Source organism: Gymnoscopelus braueri (assembly GCF_963280865.1).
Source record: "Gymnoscopelus braueri genome assembly, chromosome: 4".
Lineage (NCBI taxonomy): Eukaryota > Metazoa > Chordata > Actinopteri > Myctophiformes > Myctophidae > Gymnoscopelus > Gymnoscopelus braueri.
In genome coordinates, this window is record NC_137605.1 from 50750619 (window position 1) to 50774429 (window position 23811).

The 23811-nt window shown below is 41.7% G+C and overlaps 1 protein-coding gene across 1 annotated transcript in view; it reads right to left on the bottom strand.

Moving 5' to 3' along the window:
* LOC308083633 (activating signal cointegrator 1 complex subunit 3-like) overlaps window positions 1–23811 on the bottom strand; it is a 256275-nt gene that overhangs the window by 155938 nt on the left and 76526 nt on the right. Inside the window, exons 11-12 of the mRNA XM_080425948.1 lie at window positions 9146–9349; window positions 7739–7879 (exon numbers count right to left, since the gene is read on the bottom strand). Coding sequence (XP_080282074.1) covers window positions 7739–7879; window positions 9146–9349 — 345 coding nt within the window. The remainder of the gene's footprint in view (window positions 1–7738; window positions 7880–9145; window positions 9350–23811) is intronic.

Consider the following 23811-nt stretch of genomic DNA (forward strand, 5'->3'; position numbering starts at 1 on the left):
CACACACGCTGCACGCAGCCAGCAGCGGCTGTGTAGAGGCACTCGTCACCGATGATGAACGCACCGTGATGGTGCAAAATATGCCGTGAACGTCCCAACTGGCGGATAAAAGCAGCGCAGCACGGGGCACCAACCTTGGGGGGTTCACCAAACGGCGTGAAAAAAAAAAACGGGGGGGACGGACAGGACCATTTATTTGGTGCGCACCAAGTCACATCTCCAGGTGCTCTTTTGAGTACTAGACCTAAAAAGTTATGTGCACCCCTGAGTATGTCGCAGGGACTTACCCCCAAATCCAACCCTTGATGCTGAGTGCCAAGCAAGGAGGCATTGGGTACCATAACTACCATTTTATAGTCGTTGGTATGACTCTGCCAGGGGATTGATCCCCCCGACCTCCCAATCTCAGCCCACTGAGCTGGTTAATCCATGAATTACTCCACAAGAAAGAAAACGCGTCTCGTTGCCTGACAAAACTGATGCTTCTAATTGTCACATTTTCTCATCAGCAGATTCACTCTCGCTCAGCCTTGAAGTGGAGCAATAATAGCGGCGGTATTCTAAACCTATTCAGGAGGCTGAGAACAGAAACGGACGTACCGTACCATGAACTCTGACACGCTCTGCCAAAGTCGCTCACATTGCACAGCAAAAATAATATTCATTGAACTCATTGAAGTATTTTATACTTTTGGCTATTAAAAAAATTGCAGATCTACAAGCTCATAGCGCGGCACTCGAGCTTGTAGATCTGCTATTTTTGAAAAATCGTGTGCAAATCTTTGAATATATATAGTTTTAAAGCTTAACTCAAATCTTTGCTTCTGGGGGTCCCTGGAACAAAATATTTTCAGATGGGGGTCCGCGGTCCAAATACATTTTTTTGGGGGTCCTTGACATGAAAAAGATTGAGCACCACTGATATAGAAAACTTAAGTTTTTCTGAATACTGTTGGGATTTAGGAGACATTGTAGAATCGGCTTCAGGTCTTAATGGGTTAAAAATGTACATTCCATTTTACTATTTTCCCAAAAAGATCACAATCTTAGATATCAACCGTCACTGAAAAAGATAAATTAATAAGGGCTCAAAGCCTCAAGGTGTACGACATAAAATAAACAGTCCGGTGTCTGTTGGACCTTGTGAACATCCCAAGCAGCTCACAGCTCAGTTTTATGTGCCCTCTATGTGCGCCCCATGGGAATCTATCAATTATTTTAATGCTACAAGTTTACAAGCCTTTCTACAAATCTTGCAGACAAATCCTGCATTACAGTAAAGAACTGAAGGAACGACTGTGCTGCTGACACGCTCGTTCGCTTGTTACTGCTAGCATTAGCTACTAGCATTCCACCCTTTTAATTTTTTACCCGTCATCTGAAATGGGAGGCAATGTTTATCAAATATTTATCTATCTATTCATTTATTTATTGTGTGTGTGTGCCTGTCCTCTTGCACTGACCGCGGGTGTGCAGTGCCAAGTGGCAATTCGGTCGGACCAGCGGTTTCGGGGGGAGTGTAGGCAACAGCTTTCCTGATTGGCCGACCTGAACCGACGACTTCACGGATTGGTGGAGCTTTGCATAGCAGCGTGTACAAAAGAACTCCATTCGTTTATGCCCAGGTGCGTCATCAACACAATGTCAGCAGTTTCTGACGGCATCAGGGATCCCCATGTTTCCATATTTGCGTGCCCGAAGAGCACCTCTCTAGTTTATTAAATGATGAAAGCTCAAGCTGCATTCCCACCGAAAAATATCTTTCTAATAGCTTGAATCACTTGGTCGATGGGCGTTGCGAAGTGGCATGTTCTGGGTTGAATCGGAAAAAAACTTTTTTTAATCGAGCCTACAGTATGTGGTACTGTACGTGCCTTAACAACTCGGCCTTCAGCGGCCCAGATAACCAATCCTGCCAGCACATCTTGCTCTTGGAACTAATTATTTTAGTATTCTTGATTTAATGCTACTGTATTTTAGTCAGTATATTAAAGTGTTGTTTTTTGTAAACATTGGACTATTACTTTACATATTTTGTATTCTGTTTTTTATCTTGTATTGATTTACATTATGAGCCATCCGATTTATTGTTGTACGTCAGGGGACTGGAGATGAACATTAGCATTCTTGCGAACACCTTGTATATTTACACTGCTTTCTTGGCGGCACTGTATTGTGCTGTATCTGAATGCAATGTTCGTGAATATATAATGAACATTGTCCCTCCCAAATAAACAAATAAAGAAAAAAAGAAGGACTTGTATTTTGTACTGGTGAAAAGTCACAGCTACAGGTATATAAACGTGTGGGTGCTGCTACTGATAATGAAAAGTTAAAATATGAAAGAGACTGTAATTGGCTCACACTATTAGGCTAGTCTTTAAAGTGTTAAGTACTTCAAATGGAGTTCCTTGATTTGTTTTGACGCACCTGTTTAATTTAACCCATTAAAACCGGGTAAGCAGCCGTGTCATTTTCGATATTTACGTCGGCTCTTCAAAAATAGCAGATGTACAAGCTCACAGCGCGGCACGAAGTACATCTGCTATTTTTGAAAAATCCCGAAAGTGTGAGAACTACTGATTCTGAAGGCATTCGTAGAATCGGCCTCAGGTCTTAATGCACTAATCAACAGATGGTTATGGTGAACCATAAGCCCCAGAAACACCAACAAGTTGAACGGCATCACAAACTGTTGCATGAGTCAGTCTGCATTTAGCAGACAGCCCACAAATTAAAGTGCCAAAGATTCAAAGAGACTTTCGATGCACTTATTAGTATGAGAGCGAGATTAGGTTTTAATGACTGAAGGGCCCTTGTTTAAATCTCCTGAATGAGGCTGCAATTTTGTCAAGGTTGACGGGAGAAAAATAATATGAAAAATAATGAAGAAAAAAAAAAACATTTCCTCAAAAAACAGTCCACATTCTCTGACCATTGTGCTCCTTTTCCAAATACATGAACCCTAGCATCATGACAGGTAGCATTCAGTGAAAAGAAAGACATTTTTAATTGGCGAAGAGATTTGGTGTAAAGGGGAAAAAAAATTATGAGCAACTTTGGCCTTGTTTTTCAGTAAAGTTGCTTATAAATAAAGGTAGTTGGTGTCGTGGTTTTTTAAAGTGTTGTAGATGCTTATTTGGGCTTGCTCAAGCATCTTCATGTCAAGGACCCCCAAATAAATAGTTTTTTATCCATGGACCCCTATCTGGTATTATTCTGTCTCCCCATACCATATTTGTGTTGTTAAAATGTTTCAAAAATATTTGCGACGTGTATTTTCAAACAACCGATGTATATTAGGTTTAAAGGGCTAATGTGGCCTAGCCGCTTCTTTTGGGATTGTTTTCAAAGAGCTGGTTGCGTATTTCTCTCGCGTAATCTGGCAACTCTGGACTCTAGTCAATATCGAAGTCGAAGTATACAGCGTTTTACCCATTAAAGGAGAATTCCGGACATTTTAAGTGTTATCTTTGATGTCTCGTTACTCACCTACCGACGTAAAAAGTGGCATTCTTTTTTTCCAGAGATTCCCCTGTCGTCATTTTTTAAACCCCCTCCGTTGTCATAATGGGAGCGCGTGGGTTAGGGAAATTTGTCTATTATAACCGATGCAAAGTTATTTTTTTCTCTACTACTACTCATTGTAGAGTCTCATGATAGTCAAACATGCGCTGAAAGTTCCAGAGAGGCTACCGTTAATGGCGAACGATTTAACACTGGATGCTTGTTTCTTTCCAGAACCTGGCAACTCGGTGTTGCCAGGTTGAGAAACAAGCAACCAGTGTTAAATCGTTCGCCATTAACGGTAGCCTCTCAGGAACTTTCAGCGCATGTTTGACTATCATGAGACTCTACAATGAGTAGTAGTAGAGAAAAAAATAACTTTGCATCGGTTATAATAGACGAATTTCCCTAACCCACGCGCTCCCATTATGACAACGGAGGGGGTTTAAAAAATGACGACAGGGGAATCTCTGGAAAAAAAGAACGCCACTTTTTACGTCGGTAGGTGAGTAACGAGACATCAAAGATAACACTTAAAATGTCCGGGATTCTCCTTTAAGACCGGGAACGCATCTGAGTCATTTTAGATTTGAACCACTTTAACCATTATTTTATACTTATATAGCAGATCGACAAGCAGATCTACAAGCTCATAGCGCGGCACCGAGTGCCGCGCTATGAGCTTGTAGATCTGCTATTTTTTTTTAATATGTATATTTTTAAAGCAAACATTTGTAACTCAAATCTTCTGGGGGGATTCTACGAATGTTTTCTAAATCCTAACACTTTTTTGAAAACAAATTGGTTGCTATAATATAAGTGGTTCTCAAACTTTTTTCCATGTCAAGGGGACAAGGACCCACCAAAATGATATGTATTTGGCCGTGGACCCCCCCCCCCCATCTCAAATATTTTGTTCCAGGGCTCCATAAAAAAATACATATATTCAAAGATTTGCAAGAAAAATAAGGATACAAAAAAAATGCAGATCTACAAGCTTATAGCGCGGCACTCTGAGCTGTGCTATGAGCTTGTAGATCTGCTATTTTTTAATAGCCCGAAAAATCTAAAACATTTACACAATTGCGTTCCCCGTCTTAATGGGTTAAGTGGTAAAAGGCAAACACACACAGCATCCTAACTAAACGCAGCCTCCACTGTAAACAGAACATTTGTCTAGCGATCTGTGCCATGGATTTGGCGCCTATATACGGCCGACCAGCTGTCGCCATGGCAACTATACGACTACGAGTAGAGACAAAGTGCTGCTTAGAGCAAAGGAACCCGGGGCAATAAATAAATAGGAGAGAGAGAGAGGGGTAGACAGAGGAGGAGGAGAGTAAAACTGAAATGAGACGAAGCAAAGGTAGTGAGATAAGAGAGAAAATAAAAAATATATATAAGAAAGAAAAACGTTTTGCTGACCGCCTGTCTCAATACCTTGGCAGCGGATAGAATACCACAGATAAAACTCCATGTAATTATCCACACAGTGCACACACACGCACACACGCACGCACCACACACACACAATCACACACATACACCAGTGGTGGAAAAAGTACTCAAATATTTTACTTAAGTAAAAGTACCAATACTGCAATGTAGAAATACTCTGTTGCAAGTCAACGTTCGGAATGAAAAATGTACTTGAGTAAAGGTGCAAAAGTACTGGTATCAAAATGTACTTAAATTATCAAAAGTAAAAGTACTCGTTACGCAGCATGTCCTGTTTCACAAGTTTTCAAATGTATAAAATAAAATAAAAAACATTTGAAAATAGCAGATCTACAAGATGCGACACATTGTGAGCTTATAGATCTGCTATTTTCAAATGGGCAAAATGGTTGAAGAGGTTAATGTATGTTTTGTATGAAAAGTAACTAGTAAATAATTTTTCAAATAATTGTAGTGGAGTAAAAGTATATTTGCCTCTGAAATGCAGTGGAGCAAAAGTATAAGAACTGAAAATTGGAAATACTCAAGTAAAGTTAAAATATGTCAAAATTGTACTTAATTAAGTACAGTACTTGAGTGCATGTACTTAGTAACTTCACACCCCCCCACACACGCACGCACGCACCCCCGCACGCACACACACACACACACACACACACACACACACACACACACACACACACACACACACACACACACACACACACACACACACACACACACACACACACACACACACACACTCCAACCTATGGCTGACTTGGGGCAGATGAGAGAGAGACAGAGGGAGAAAGAGGGAGAGGCAGTGGAGGATGACTATAGTTTATCTGCTGTGTAAAGTACATCTACTCAAGTAATGTACTTAAGTACAATTTTGAGGTGTTTTTTTACTTGGAGTATTTCCAATTTTCAATACTTCTACTTCTACTCCACTACAATTATTTGAAAACGTTAGTTACTAGTTATTTTGTAGATTTAGATTATTATTACAAAACATACATTAACCACTTCAGCCCTTTATACATTTTGGCCATGTATAAATAGCCGATCTACAAGCTCACAACGAGTCGCGATGCGATGCGTTGTGAGCTTGTAGATCTGCTATTATCAAAAGATGTTAAATATATTTTATACGTTTGAAAACTTGAGAAAGGGGATATTCTGAATAATGAGTACTTTTACGTGTGGTACTTCAAGTATATTTTGATACTATTACCTTTGTACTGTTACTCAAGTGAATTTTGAATTCCAGACTTTTACTTCTAACAGAGTATTTCTACATTACAGTATTGATACTTTTACTTAAGTAAAAAAAAAAAATAGTACCTTTTCCACCACTGTTTATCTGCTGTATCTGGGCTGTGTGTGTGTGTGTGTGTGTGTGTGTGTGTGTGTGTGTGTGTGTGTGTGTGTGTGTGTGTGTGTGTGTGTGTGTGTGTGTGTGTGTGTGTGTGTGTGTGTGTTGTTGTTGTTGCTGGCGGTGGAGTCATTCTGGAGGGTCCTGTCAGAAAATAAACTACAGCAGACCGCCCACGCCTGATAAGAAACCGCTGTGGTCGCCCCATAAAGGCAGAGAGAGAGAGACAATCGTCTGTCTCTGTATGTGTGTGTGTGTGTGTGTGTGTGTGTGTGTGTGTGTGTGTGTGTGTGTGTGTGTGTGTGTGTGCGTGCAAAGGTGGAGAACATGAATTGAGTGTCTGTGTGCATGTGTGTGCACGTGGACGCGATGCGCGCGGCAGATTTATCGTCCCTTTATCTCCGTTTAAAGTTTGTGCGTCGTGTGACAGTTGAAAAAGAGCTCCACCGGCCACAAAGTCAAGCGGTGAAGGCCGACGGTAACTTTAAACAATGAGGTTCCTCCTCCCTCTGGACTCCACCCAGGACAGAGAAATGGGGGAAAAAATCTGTATGTCATACAAGGGCCCCCACCTTCACTTAATGCGGCACGCAGGTTAATATCGGAACACTGATGTATTATTGTTTTCAGCTGTTACAATTGCAAACATGACCCGCTTTAATTACTTCAGTCTATATTAGTAGCTTAATGACTAGTATTAAAATTCTATAGTCTTTTTTTATGTCCAATGTATTTGTATTTAAGATCATAAAGTTAACATAAGTATAACTAAATGCATTTGAAATTAAAGAAAAAAATTACTTTTCGGAATTCCAATTCAAAAATAGCAATAAGAAAAATCTGGATTCCAATTCAAAAGTAGTAATAATAGCAGATCTACAAGCTCAAAACGCATCGCACTGCGATGCGTTTTGAGCTTGTAGATCGGCTATTTTTGCTACTTTTGTGTGAAATATAGTGGCCCTCTCCATCATCAAAGTTGCCCACCGCTGCTGTATGTACTGTAGTGTAGTAGAAACCCCACCCCCCCCAAAAAGAAAAATCATGTGGGGACCCCCCTGGGAGAACCACTGCCGTTAGAGTACACAGTAAAATCCTCGATGTCAATTTGACTCAGAGAGTTGTGAAAGTGTGACCAAATGGACCCGGTGTAAGTAAGGGGTTTCATTTGTACGCTCTCAGAGTTACATTAACACAGTTAACGAGGATGTTACAGGAGAAATGATATGTGGAAGAAAACCACATGGGGGAGCTAGAGAACATACATGATGGAATATACCACATGTGTTACGTTTTGTGTGAGTGTGTGTGTGTGTGTGTGTGTGTGTGTGTGTGTGTGTGTGTGTGTGTGTGTGTGTGTGTGTGTGTGTGTGTGTGTGTGTGTGTGTGTGTGTGTGTGTGTGTGTGCATGTGTACCTGTGTCCGGAGGATCTCCCCCTTGGTCAGCTGCATGTCTCCAGTCAGCTCTTTGACACTGATACCCAGAGGCTCCAGACGCTGACTGAAGTATTTAGTCATCTCAGCTGCCAGGGCCTTCATGGGAGCCACATACACTATCTGTAGAGAGAGAGAGACATAGAGGATATATGAGAGAGAGAGAGAGAGAGAGAGAGAGAGAGAGAGAGAGAGAGAGAGAGAGAGAGAGAGAGAGAGAGAGAAAGAGAGAGAGAGAAAGACATAGAGGATATGAGAGAGAGAGAGAGAGAGAGAGAGAGAGAGAGAGAGAGAGAGAGAGAGAGAGAGAGACATAGATGATATATATATGAGAGAGAGAGAGAGAGAGAGAGAGAGAGAGAGAGAGAGAGAGAGAGAGACATAGAGGATATATATATATGAGAGAGAGAGAGAGAGAGAGAGAGAGAGAGAGAGAGAGAGAGAGAGAGAGATTAACCTAGGAGAAATATGTGCAGGGTGGGGGGGAAGGAGAACAGGAATGAGAAGAAAGGATGAATGGAGGAGGAGAGGAGTACGGGGCGAAGGAGACCGAGGCGGAGAGAGAGAGAGAGAGAGAGAGAGAGAGAGAGAGAGAGAGAGAGAGAGAGAGGGAGGGAGGGAGGGAGTGGAGAAGTACACGGCCATGATAAATGAGCAAACATTGTGGTATCATTTGTTCCCTGGCAACCAGCACAAATCACAATTTATTGAGAAATATGATGCCAGCCTCTTGGATGGAGAAAGTTTAATGGTGATGTATGAAAAGTGGCCATCGTCACTGGCTGGCACTGGGCAGAAAAACAGTCTGCGTGCGCGTGTGTGTGTGTGTGTGCCATGTGTGCGTGTGTGTGCATCCGTGCGTTTATGTGTGTGTGCGCGCGTGTAGACAAAGATTTTATGAGGACAACACTCTGGTACAGATGTCTAACCCATTTAATCCGGGAACACATCTGTGTCATTTTAAGATTTCTTTGGCTATTCAAAAATAGCAGATATACAAGCTCATAGCGCGGCACCGAGTGCCGCACTATGAGCTTGTAGATCTGCTATTTTTGAAAAAGTCGTAAAAATGTGTCCAAATCTTTGAAAACATATTTTTTAAACATTTGTAAAATATGTTGTTCCAGGGACCCCCAGAAGCAAAGATTTGAGTTACAAATGTTAACTTGAAAATATATGATAAAAAAAAAATCTACAAGCAGATCTACAACAGATCTACAAGCTCATAGCGCGGCACTCGGTGCCGCGCTATGAGCTTGTATATCTGCTATTTTTGAATAGCCAAAGAAATCAAAAAATGACACAGTCAGATGCTTTCCCGGTCTAAATGGGCTAAATTATTGTTGTCTGTGTGTCTGTGTGTCTGTCGTGACGGCCACCACAGGGCACCTTGAACTCGTCCTTCTTGATGACGCCGCCGGGCTGCACATGCTGGCGGATCTCGTGCAGCACGGTGAGCATGGCGATGTTGGTCTTGCCGGCGCCGGTGGGGGCGCAGATGAGCAGGTTCTCGTTGGTGTTGTACGCCGTCTCGAAGACGATGGACTGGATGCGGTTCAGCTTCTTCATCCCCTTGAAGACCAGCTGCCCGATCTGAGCACACACACACACACACACACACAAACACACAACAGAGTTAATTTTATTTTTTTACGATTTATTTATGGGCTTTTATGTCTTTATGGATAGGACAGTGTAGGCCAGGGTTCCCCAATTACTTTTCCCCAAGGGCCAAATTATGTCTCGGGTGCCAAGCCGAGGAGCAGGGGCATTGTGCCATAGTGCAACATTTTTAGTTCTTTATTCGTTTTTTTTTCTCTAATCGAGCTAATTTGACACTGTTATTTTAGGCCTGGGATTCTTAAATCCTGTGTTGAGGGTCACACAAGGAAAAAATGAAACAAAATAAGTTGAGAATCAACCATTTACTTAATATATTTGGTTGTTACAGACTGCTTGAAAAGTAATACAGATTAACAGCAGCCAGTTGTACATACTGAAAATCAAAATAAGTCCAGAATCAACAGTTTACTTACAGATGTGTTTGAACAGTAATACAGATATATATATTTTTTATGACATGAGTCCTCGCGGGCCGGACAGTTGCCTCTCGCGGGCCGCAAATGGCCCGCGAGTCGACTATTGGGGAACCCTGGTGTAGGCTGACAGGAAATGGGGAGAAGGAGATGCGGAGTGACACGCAGCAAAGGCCGTCGGGATCGGGACTCGAACCCGCGACGCGCTGTCAGGCTACATTGAGTGCCTAGGTGCCTTGACCGCCCGGTCCAGGCCACCAGTGTTAATTTGGACAGATTTTTTTAATGTAGTTTTAGACATAGTCTTTTGAATATAATTCCATTTAGTTTCAGTCACATTTTAGTCATCTGAAATGTTTTAGTGTCAGCTAAATCTACAGTTAATTTAGTTGACTAAAATGTATCTTTTGATATATGTGATGAAGTGTCGTAATGCCTCATTTATACTTGGTTGCGTGCCAAAAGTAGCAGATCTACAAGCTCACAAAGTGTCGCAGCGTGAGCTTGTAGATCGGCTATTTTCATAAACAAGACACCCACTCGCAGCCAAGCATAAAATGACTCGTCTTTTAGTTCTACTGGATCTCTTCTCCATTAGTGCCTCACTAACATTTTCGTGTAATGTTTAATTGTTGACAAAATTGTCAATATATTTAGTCTTATTTTCAGTCATCATAGCTTAGCTTTTATTTAGTTCGTCAGTGAAAAAAGGTAGTCGACAAACATTTTCCGTCAAAGTTTTAGTCCACGAAATCAACACTGGCATGCGCGCACGCACCCCACACACACACACACACACACACACACACACACACACACACACACACACACACACACACACACACACACACACACACACACACACACACACACACACACACACACACACACACACACACACACACACACACACACACACACACACACACACACGCGCGCGCGCACACGGAAACGAGACGAGAAACACAATGATGCAGGGATTCAAATCTTCATTATAGAGATTGTCTAAATATGGACTTTTTTCCAAGGGCGACACTGATTGCGATATTTTGGAGAGCAGGAAGGCTGATAGGCTGATATCAGACCCTTTCTCTCTCAAAAGATTCCAATACAATTCCATTCCATAAAACACATCTGATTCCACTGTCTGTGCACAGCATGTCTTCCATTCTAGACAGGCATGTTATTTACCAATTTATTTCAGTTCAAGTACTTTAAGCACTCTTAATGACTATTTCAGAGTAGTGTCTAGTTTTATGCAGTGATGGAAAGTAACTAAGTACATTTACTTAAGTGCTGTACTTAAGTACAATTTTGAGGTATTTGTACTTTACCTGAGTATTTCCAATTTCCAATACTTTTACTTGTACTCCACTACATCTCAGAGGCAAATATTGTACTTTTACTCCACTACAATTAATTGAAAACTTTAGTTACTAGTTACTTTTCAGATATAAATTATGATATTATGAAACATACATTAACCACTTCAGCCCTATTTTATACCTAGGCTATTTGAAAATAGCCGATCTCAACGCGTCGCATCGCGATGCCTTGTGAGCTTGTAGATCTGCTATTTTCAAACATTTAGTACTTTTACTTTTGGTACTTTAAGTACATTTTGATGTCAATACTTTTGTACTTTTACTCAAGTAAATTTGGATTTCTGGACTTTACTTGTAACAGAGTACTTCTATATTGCAGTATTGGTACTTTTACGTAAGTAAAGAATTTGAGTACTTTTTCCACCACTGGTTTTATGCATTCAAAATATATGTGAAAAACATTTTAAATAAAACAAATACAAATAAAAAATAAAAATAAAGAAGTGAACCTTCCTCATCGCAGTACTTCGCCACCGATCCTGATTTTGTAAAAAAAATACAGGGCTGCTACATCGGTCTACCTCTACAGAAAAGCGTTACCAATGAATGACTACTTTCAGACCCTTAACGCCAGACCACAAAGGGAAGAGTGAGATTAAGTGAGAAAGCTGTCGTGTGGAGGTGATTGACACGCTACTCCTCGTCGCCCACCTGTGAGAGGCCAAAGCGAAATGGACGGAGGAGACGCTGTACGAGCAGAGGGAAGGAGGGCAATGCCTGAGTAGTGTGGAACAGTTGTCAATCACGCCTCCCTGCTCCTGGCTTCACTATGGCAACAGAGCGTGGGTGACAGCCCTCAATCTAACGCCGCTACCGCTGATAAGCAGCAGAGAAATGGGTCTCTTTGAAGGACGGTCACCGCCACCACGGGCACACGGCACGCATGGACACACACACACACACACACACACACACACACACACACACACACACACACACACACACACACACACACACACACACACACACACACACACACACACACACACACACACACACACACACACACACACACACACACACACACACACACACACACACACACACTACACATGGACTCAGGCAGAGACTGAATGCTTTAATAACAGCACAGGTGACTCACTGGAGAAAGACTCCTAGAAGCGAGAGAGATTTAAGACAAAGAGACAAAGCTAATCTTAAGCATCCTTGCATGTTAACCCATTCAATCCGGGAACGCATCTGTGTCATTTTAGATTGTCAGCTATAACCGTTATTTTGATTTACTTTGGCTATTAAAAAATAGCAGATCTACAAGCTCATTGCGCAGCACAGAGTGCCACGCAACCTTTGCAATGTTCAAGGTTCACGGCAACCTTGAACATTTGTGCTAATCTTTGAATACATAAAAAAATTAAAAAAAACATTTGTAACTCAAATCTTTGCTTCTGGGGGTTCCTGGAACAACATATTTTGATGGGGTCGGAGGCCAAATACATAATTTTGGAGGTCCTTGTCCATAACAAGAAAAGGTTTGAGCACCACTGATATACAGTAGTTCAATATCAATGGTTTTCAGAAAAATTAGTACATTTGTTGAGACATTTGACAGTTACAAATGTTCGCTTCAAAAATACATATATTCAAAGATTTGCGAAAATGTTCAAGATTCTTCAAAAATAGCCAAATCAATCTAAAAGTGACACTTTTGATGCTTTTCCCGGTCTTAATAGGTTAAGTAGAGCTAATGAGATACAGCAGCCGATCAGATATGGCTGCGGCGGATCTACGCTGCAGCGCAACACTCGGGTCACAGTAGCTCTGGGTCTAATCCCTGTCTGCTGCTTCCACATCTGTTCCACCATTTCTTCTCTTCCTCCCCATTCTACCTCTCTCTCCCACGCAGGGTGAGTTCGGGATGCCTTAAGCTTAGACAGCAGTATCATTTATTCAGGGATTCATTAAAAGTATGTCATCACTTTCCTCTTTCCACCTCGTTTCGCTCCGACACTCGTGGAAAGAAATAATTAAGTAGTGCCTGTCAGGTGAGGATCTGGCTGGAAGGACTGGGTCGGGAGGGCGGGGGTGTTAAAGGTGGGGCTTTCCGGGAGCGAGCCCTCCCCCCCAAGCCCCGAACCCAGGGCCGGGAACTCTAGTTCCAGGTCCAGTCAGTGTGACACGGCAGAAATAAACCCGTCGAGTGCCATAAACGTAGATCTACTGTTTTTTTTTTTGTTTTTTTTATTCCACAAGAGGGGCGCTCCAGCGCAACATAGGAATGATCGTAGGACACTGTAAAAAGGAATGGACGGATGTGGACGTCATCCCAAAAAATGGCACGTGTGTCCGCCCCAATGATGGGATCTTGAGAAAAAAACGTATATCTAACCATATCTTTTTTTTGTGGTGAAAACCAGCCATTTTCAATGGGCGATCGTTCCAAAATGGCGGATCGCGGTAGAAATGTTATTGTTCCAGTCGATAGACAGACCCCTACCCCATCGACCGGATACTTTTTTTTTACATCCGGGTCCACGTTGTTGCTTCTGTAGCTGTCTCGCCAAGACACGGTAAAAAACGCTGGCACTGATGATTTGGATGATAGTACCTGGCACTCAATGTGTTAAAGGATCTACACCATGAATTTAAAAAAATATATTTGATATTTAATATCATATGGTGTATGTCCCTCAAACCTTTTTCAAAAGGTTTGAGCCTAAATCATCACTCAGATATACTCATCCCAAGTCAATTGTCTCTGGCTTATACAGCACTTTCAGCTGCAATACCAAAACGTCCTCTTGGGCAGGGGGGGGCTACTGAGCAATTCTGTCTGGCCAGCATCAATGCAATGGCAATGCAAGTGATGTCACTTGCATTGCCATTCTGAAATGGCCTGTTCAGACACGCCCATTCTGAAAATCTCTGAAATGAGAATGAATGACTGAATGTTAAAAAAAAATAAAAGAGACACTGGGGAGCCCAAAAAATACCCCCCCCCCCCCCAAAAAAAAATGAAATTCATGGTGTGGCCCCTTTAAGAGGATTTTAAACCAAAGAAAGCACTATGGCATGTTTCCATTGGGGTCCTTTGTACTCAATTCATCGAAACATTTAATGGCAGACAAATATACACTACTATGCAAAAAACATGACATAAACGAGTAGAAATGGGGGGGGGGGGGTCAGTTCCCAATTGCAGCCACCTGTAAGTGCTCTTTTAGAGCAGTTTTGAAGGAGAGTAAGGATTCACATGTTTTTTTTATGACTGTTGGTAGGGCATTCCACATTTTGGTGGCGGTAGAACGAATTGAATCCCTTTGTTAGAGCAAAATCTGGGTTGAACGTGATAATTGGAGCTCCCTCTGGTGTTGTGGTTGTGGACGTCATTGACGTTTGTGAAGTAGTTTGACAGGTACATGGGTGTCTTTGTGGTGTAGTGTATCTTGTAGACCATGCGGGCTTGCAAGTTGCTGTACTCTGTCCTCTACCCTGATCCATCCCACCCTAGCAAAAATGAGCAGGGGTTAAATGAGCTGTAGACGTAAGGCCAAGCAGTAGCCTGTAGCAGTGTGTAAACTCAGGTTCTCACAGCAAATACATGTGAGAAAGAGAGAGAGAGTTGTGTTTTTGTGGCGGGAGGAGGAGGAGGAGGAGGAGGAGGAGTGAGGCAGAGCAGTGAGAAATAAAAGAGAGAGGTACAGTAAGACGCGACGGTCCATGTTGAAGTCAATACAATGTCGCTAAGTGCAGGGCGGTCTCCCGTGGGTTTTTTCGTCCTCTCATACTCCCGGTGATTAAAACGCGGCGCGCTATGTTCATCTGCTGATTAGACTAGCACTTTGCAAAACAAAAAAAAAACTCGGCTATTATTATCCCAAACTCCACTCGCACTCCAGGCACCGGCTCCAACTCGTCCTCTGCCTAACCCATTTAGACCGGGAAAGCATCTGTGTCATTTTAGATTTGAGCTAAAAAAAAGCATTGTTTTATACTTTGGGCTATTCAAAAATAGCAGATCTACAAGCTCATAGCGCGGCACTCGCTATGAGCTTGTAGATCTGCTATTTTTGAGAAACTCTTGAAACTTTGTGCACATCTTTGAATATATATCTTAAAAAGAACATTTGTAACTCAAATCTTCGCTTCTGGGGGGGGGGGGGGGGACCCTGGATCGACATATTTTGAGATGGGGGTCCGCGGCCAAATACATATAATTGTGGGGGTCCTTGACATGAAAAGAAGTTTGAGAACCACTGATATTATACAGGTAGCAACACAAGTTTACCAAAAAAACTGTTAGGATTTAGAAACATTTGCAGAATCCCTCAGAAGCAAAGATTTGAGTTAAAAATGTTTGCAAAAAAATAGCAGATCTACAAGCTCATGGCTTGTAGATCTTTATATTTCCTCCTGAGCTTGTATATCTTGCTATTTTTTGAATGGCCCAAAGAAATCTAAAATGACACGATGATGCGTTCCCGGCTTGAATGGGCTAAACGAGTGCAGGGATATTTAGCGTGCCGTATTCTCCCCTAAAAATGACTGCGGGGCTGTTCCTACATGCAGCTCTCTCTCTCTCTCTCTCTCCCCGAGCAGAGATGGCGGAAAAGGTTCCACCAACGTGCACGCTCTTCCTGTCCACCCCAATTATTTCCCCCAAGGCCAAGTCCTCAGAGCACCCCTTACCTTATAAATATTCATTTTGGAATTACGGTGCCACTGAGTCGCAGGCTCACTGCCTGCCCGGTGCTTCTGCAATACCAGTGGTGGAAAGTAACTAAGTACATTTACTTAAGTACTGTACTTAAGTACAATTTAAGTACAATTTAAGTACAACTTTACTTGAGTATTTCCAATTTCCAATACTTTTACTTCTACTCCACTACATCTCAGAGGCAAATATTGTACTTTTACTCCACTACAATTAATTGAAAATTTGTGTTACTAGTTACTTTGCAGATATAAATTATTACATTATGAAACATACATTAACCACTTCAGCCCTATTTTATACCTAGGATATTTGAAAATAGCCGATCTACAAGCTCTCAACGTTGAGAGCTTGTAGATCGGCTATTTTCAAACATTTTAGTACTTTTACTTTTGGTACTTTAAGTACATTTTGATACCAATACTTTTGTACTTTTACTCAAGTAAATTTGGATTTCTGGACTTTTACTTGTAACAGAGTATTTATATATTGCAGTATTGGTACTTTTACTTAAGTAAAGAATTTGAGTACTTTTTCCAGCACTGCTGCATACTCACTTCTTGCGAGTCACTCCGCGGTGACCAAAGCAACCATCGCCACAATCACGTTAACCCATTAGGACAGGGAACGCATCTGTGTCATTTTTTTTTCTTTTTCTTTAGGCTAAAAATAACAGATATACAAGCTCATAGAGTGCCGAGCTATGAGCTTGTAGATCTGCAATTTTTGAAAAATCGTGAAAATGTGTGCAAATCTTTGAATATATATATATTTTTAAAGCAAACAAACATTTGTAACTCATAGCTTTGCTTCTGGGGGTCCCTGGAACAAAATATTTTCAGATGGGGGTCCGCGGCCGAATTCATATCATTTTGGGAGGTCCTTTACATGAAAACGTTTGAGCACCACTGATATATAGAAACAGACGTTTAAAAAAAAAAACTGTTAGGATTTAGAAGACATTTGTAGAACCCCCAGAAGCAAAGATTTGAGTTAAAAATGTTTGCTTTAAAAAATATATATATTCAAAGATTTGCACACATTTTCACGATTTTTTTCAAAAATAGCAGATCTACAAGCTCATTGCGCGGCACTCGGTGCCGCGCAATGAGCTTGTATATCTGCTATTTTTTAAATAACCAAAGTATGGTTAAAGTGGTTACACAGATGCGTTCCCGGTCTTAGCGGGTTAAGCAGCCCGGCCCCTCTTTTTTTTTGATTTATCGACTTTGTCTGTTTGTAACGAGGAGCTGATGTCCCCGCACTCCTTAAAAATGCTAATTCATGCAAATGTATGCCTGCCCCAATATTCACCTTGAGGTAACGCATACATGTTGTAAATATGAAGTCGCCATCATTTAATGGTCCTTCCGAAATCTTTTCCGTTGCATTTATATTCCCCTTCCTTTAAAACAACTACTGGGCTTCATTGTTATGCTAATGCATGCAAACACTTCTTCCAATTGGAAAATCCAGCTGTCCCTGCCAAAAGTTGTCTCTGGGGTGTGGTGTAAGTATACACTGGGAGAGGTAGTTACTTTACTGCAATAGGCATTATGCAGCTGTTAACATAAAGCATGGATCCAGCCCCCAAAAAATGAAAAAAGTAAATAAAATAAATCCCACACAAAACAGCACTGACGGACTAAACATCAGGAGCTGCACTCTTAACAAAGTCATTTTCTCCAGGAGAGCGTCTACCACATGTAGCGTCTACTGCATTGCACGGCCATGTACTGTAGTGACACAAGATGTAATATTCTTCAGATAAGATTAAAATATGTTTCACGACTGGGGAATTAATTTAGGGAGATCAAAAGGAGGCTGGCATGGGGGAATGCTACCTTTGTGTAAGAGAAGAAAATAAGGAGGTAGGCTTCCATATGACACTTCATACGTGTTCTATGAATGGGAAATGTGCCATTACATTTTCAGATAGCCCAAGTTCTCCGGGATGTTAAGGACCTTGAATAATGTTCCCACAGAACATACAGAAAGCCATTTCAAAACACGTTATCGTCACACCCCAGGACTTTGTACAACAGACGAAGACTTATGAGTTATGAAGTCATTGGGTTTTGTGTTGTCATACTTTGTAGCATAATTACGCCTATTAACCTGGACGAGCGTGCTTCAGATCATTCCATCAGACGGTATGCGAACACGTGACTGTCAGTTAAAACTTATATAAACAAGGAGCCCACACTCTCAGTCAGCGACTCAAATTAACATCTTTGGGCAAAACGCCAATTCAATTATGCTGACAGGAGTTGAGAGGACTTTATCAAAAGGAATATTCAGAGAAAACGCATCCACAAGCCAAACAGACCGCTTTGTTCTCCCTCTTTTGGCTCCGCAAATAGAGAACTTAACCCATTTAGACCGGGAAAGAATCTGTGTCATTTTTTTGATTTATTAGGCTATTCAAAAATAGTTGATATACAAGCTCACAAGCTTGTATATCTGCTTTTTTTTTTTTTATCGTGAAAGTTTGTGCAAATCTTTGAATATATATATATATATATATATATATATATATATATATATATATATATATATATATATATATATATATATATGTTTAAAGCAAACATTTTTAACTCAAATATTTGCTTCTGGGTATTTTACAAATGTCTTCTAAATCCTACAGTTTTTTGAAAAACATATGTTTCTATATCAGTGGCTTTTTCATGTCAAGGACCCCCATAATGATATGTATTTGGCCGCGGACCCCCATCTCAAAATATGTCGTGCCAGGGACCCCCAGAAGCAAAGATTTTAGTTAAAAATGTTCCCTTTAGAAATATATATATTCAAAGATTCGCACACATTTTCACGATTTTTCATAAAATAGCAGATCTACAAGCTTGAGCTTGTATATCTGCTATTTTTGAACAGCCAAAAGAGATCTAAAAAAATGACACAGATCCTTTCCCGGTCTTAACGGGTTAAGTCTTACGATTGGAATCTATTTGTGTTCCGCAGTCTGTTGGTGTTCCGCTCCGATTAGATCTGTGGAGCTGCCTTTCAAAAGGCAGTAAAAGTACCAGCTCTGCTGACTGCCTCGTTGTTGCTTTTATTGCAAATCAATCGTCATCAGTGTGTGAGCAGCTGAATTGTGCCTGGCCGCTACAGCGGGATCTGAATCACCGACCAACGGTACCGCCGTGCCGTTACGCCCCGATGCCTGCAATCGTAGGAATGAAGGCTCAGTCTGCGGTGGTGCACAGCTGGCCAATAGACCCCCAGCATACGCATCTGTGGTCAACGGGTTAAATAAAGTTTGTAATGAGACCAGCTGTCTTGCCCTGTCCAGGGCAGAACCCATCACTATACAACCCAGCTGGCTCCATCATCACAGCGGCTTGCGCCACAGCCCCCACTACCAGTGGTGCCATGTCTGCTTATTATAAGCACATTTTGGGCTTGTTCTCCTGTAAAGTCGCTTGTAAATATTGGCAGTTGTGTTTTTTCTTGGGGCTTGTTTCTAAAGTGTAGTTTCTTATTTGGGTTTACTCCCAAATGTTGTTTAAACCAGTGGCTCTAAAACATTTTCATGTCAAAGACCGCCCGAATTAATATGTATTCGTCCGCGGCCCCCCCCCCCATCTGAAAATATTTTGTGCCAGGGACCGAGCCATACAAGTTTGGTGTTGTTAACATTTTTCAGAAGTTTTCTAAATATTCAACTTTTTCCCCCCAAGATTTCCTTTGAAAATAGCCGATCTACAAGCTCACAACGCGTCGCATGGCGACGCGTTCTGAGCTTGTAGATCCGGCAATTTTCAAGAAGCCGATGGAATATATCGGTTTAAAAGCGCTCATGCAGCCTATAGTCGCTTCCAGGTTGCTTATTTCTTTCTAAATCTGGCAACACTAGTGCCCACTACTTACTTATAGTAGAGCGGATAAAAGCAATATTTAGGGAGAATCGTTCACTTGGTGATACAAGCGTGAAACTTGGTACAGATCATCTTTAGAGGTCATTTATCGATTTTTTTAATCGAGCCACTTGAAAATCAAAGATGGCGGCCATTTTTCAAGATGGCCGACATCTTAGTGGGCAGTTAAGTGATATGATGGTTTATTTGGTGATACAAGCATGAAAATTGGCATGAGCAGTCTCTGTGGGTCACTTGACAATAGGCCACCCACAGCTACTTGAAATTTCAAGATGGCGGCCATTTTTCAAGATGGCCAACACTTTAGTGGAGCAATTAAGTTATATAATGGTTTATTTGGTGATACAAGCATGAACATTGGCATGAGCAGTCTCTGTGGGTCACTTGACAATAGGCCACCCACAGCTACTTGAAATTTCAAGATGGCGGCCATTTTTCAAGATGGCCAACACTTTAGTGGAGCAATTAAGTTATATAATGGTTTATTTGGTGATACAAGCATTAAATTTGGCATGAGCAGTCTCTAAGGGTTGCTTGACAAGAAAACACTCCCAGCCACTTTACATTTCTATTTTCAAGATGGCCGCCCCCTGGATCCTCAAAAGATACATTTTCTCATAGAAATTTATGTTTTTTTTTCTTTAAGGACGATTATACGATTATTATTATTATGCTAAAGAACAACTTTTAACACATCACAATATAGTTGTGTTGATTTGTTGATCATAGATAGATTAGATAAGAGTGAATATCTGCACTACCAGGGCACACTGGTGATATATCACTGCTGTTAAACTCAGAGTGGGGTTCAATGTCAGCTAATTGAAAGTTGGTATCCCAAATGCTGTCTAATTTACCCCAAAACAGTTAGATAGCCGCACCTGAATTGACAGGTTGTGCCAGCACGGGAGAGCCGAGCCAAGGTTAATGGGGTTTTAGTTAACCGGATGGTGTACAGATCGCTCAGGATTTAAATGGCATTGGATGAACGATCGAACTAAGTGTAGGGTTAAGGCACGAACTTAGTTGTATCCCATACATCAAAGTGCTTGGTAAAAGGTGGTAAAAGGATAAACCCTCGGCCTCTGCCTATGCTGCAGACATGGCAGAAGCCATCATAACAGTTGTGAAAACTAACTGGGACAGATGTTTAATTTGTCAGCAGGTCACCAAGGAAAAACTCATTCAGCCGAGTTTATTCAACAGAGAGCACGATCGTACTGGTTATGATACCATTGCAAGAAATGTTCCATTATTTCATAAGATCAATGCTCTGCCTATCTTACTTAGTCCAACCCGACTAGATGAAGGTGATGGCATAGAAAGCACATCGACAAGAAACAGAGCAAAATATAATTCAAGCTGTAAACTTAGGTTCAACAACACAGAGCTGGAAAGGGCCCAAAAGAGAGCATCTACATCTGCTGAAGACACTGAAGATACCAAAGATATCCATGTCAAGAGGCCAAGAAGATCTAATGTATGACCGGTCCAGCGATGTCACAACTGTGAACGAGGCCAGGCTTGATCTCTTTGCCAGAAAGCAAAGACAATATGACTTGATCCCACCAACTCAAGCAGCACTCAAAGAGCATGCCAAACATGCTTCTTATGAGGCTGGATACGTGTGGGGACAGGCATTGAAGCGACATCCACAAATGCAGAGCCCATCTGACTGGGGATGGGTGGAACAGGACGAGAAGTGGAAAGTCTTCTGGACTCCACTTCCACCTATTGCGGAGAGTTGTTGGGAGTTGACCAAATGTGGGTGCTCCAAGGCATGTACTGGAAGGTGTAACTGCTTCAGATATGGACTCAGTTTCACATGCCTATGTAGTTGCCCCTGCTAGAACCTATTTGCATGTTTATTTTGCCAGAGTTATTCCCTGTTGTCCTCTGTGTTTTCAAGTGGAGGCCTATGGCTCGGCTTCCCCTCGTCACATCGACGCATCATGTTTTACTTTTTATCTAGTCTATTACTGTGTAATTTTCAGTTGTTACTTTGTAACATTGCTTCCACTGCCTTCCACTGCCATATCTAACAGTGAAGCACATTTTCAGTTTAGTTCCTTAGTATCGTTTGTCATGGTTCCGTGGCTATTGCCATTCAGTATTAGCCATTACTCATAATTTTGGAGCACTGTCCGTTCAGCACCACAACTGTGCTTATCAGCACCACAACTGTGCTAATTTATTCATCTTATTTTTTGTTTCCCCACCCCTTAGTATTTTAGTTAGTAGTTTAAAAAAAACAATATATATATATATATATATATATATATATATATATATATATATATATATATCCTCCCTTGTGACTGTTACCTTGTCGTGGTAAGGGAGCTTGTTTAGGCCTACCTCAGTGAACCCTGAGAGCTATGCCGGTGGGAGGCAACTCCTGACAGGTCTTACCAAACTGGACAGGTCGTGGGCGAGGAGTCAGACAAAACACAGTCAAACAACCTCTCTTGACAGAGCTTTTTGAGGAACCCAATACATTTCTATGAGAAAAGGTATCATTTAAAGATTGACATCTTGAAATTTCAAGTGGCTGTGGGCGGTTTCTTGTCAAATGACCTTTTGAGACGGCTCATGGCAATTTTCATGCTTGTATCACCAACTAAATGATTTCTTAAGCTTAACTAGTCCACTAAGGTGGTGGCCATCTTGAAAAATGGCCGCCATCTTGACATTTCAAGTAGCTGTGGGTGGCTTATTGTCAAGTGACCCACAGAGACTGCTCATGCCAATTTTCATGCTTGTATCACCAAATGAACCATTATATAACTTAAATGCTCCACTAAAGTGTTGGCCATCTTGAAAAATGGCCGCCATCTTGAAATTTCAAGTAGCTGTGGGTGGCGTATTGTCAAGTGACCCACAGAGACTGCTCATGCCAATTTTCATGCTTGTATCACCAAATAAACCATCATATCACTTAACTGCCCACTAAGGTATCGGCCATCTTGAAAAATGGCCGCCATCTTGGATTTTTGAGTGGCTCGATTAAAAAAGTCAAAGAGTTGACCTAAAGGAATGTTCATGCCAATTTTCACGCTTGTATCACAAAGTGAACGATTGTTCCTACTATCCGCTCTACTATTAGAGCCTATACGGAATGCTACCAGGACAGAAAAAGTTTCTGGAACACATAGGTAGGAGCTCAGGCCCCTGAAGAACTGACATCTCTGGGTGTTATGTACGTGTGGTGTGTGAGAGAGAGAGATGACCTCGTTTAGGAGGAGCGGTGTGTATGTGTATATGTCTGACTCGGCATGAGAGATAGACAGAGAGACAGACACAGAGAGGAAGGAGAGCGAGCGAGAGAGAGTAAAGGGTGATTTATACTTGGTCGCGCCACACCGGGGTTTTGCTCGACCGAAAATAGCCGATCGACAAGCTCACAATGCTAAGCGAGAGGAAGCAAAGCACGAGTGTGTGCTGAGAGGTTATATTCTGCACCGGTACCTGAGCTAGTGGGATGGCTGTATACATCGGCGCTAGAAGAAGGTTTTCCCTTCCCTCTCTCTCTTGCCCGTCCCAGTTGGAGGTGAGTGGAATGGGAACTGACAGGCTCATTAACACAGCGGATACACAGCCTACGGCCATATGGGCAAACTGGGAGGACCGGGAATAACCCTTCCAATACCACCAGCCACTTAAAAACACTCTAATTGGACCCACGCAGGTTCTTGATAAAATATTCCGCAGCAAATATCTAAATACCAATATTGTCTGTTTGCTCCGTTGTGCTTGGTTTGAACCCATTTAGACCTGAGGACGGTTCTACAAATCGTCTCTGTCAGGTGGAGACCTCATACAGTATGTTCAGAAATGTTACTTTTCCAATTCAAAAAGTAGCATTTCGAAATGCGTCGCTTCGCGCCGCGCTTCGAGCTTGTGGATCTGCTACTTTTGATGCTTTTGTGTGACGCTGTAGTATGATCAAGTAGGGCGTTGATTTACACAGAAAACAAAAGTTAGAAAATGGAGATGAGAGATTTCTGCCCGACAGCAACGAAATGCCTTCTAAATCAAACAGTTTTCTGAAAAACCTATG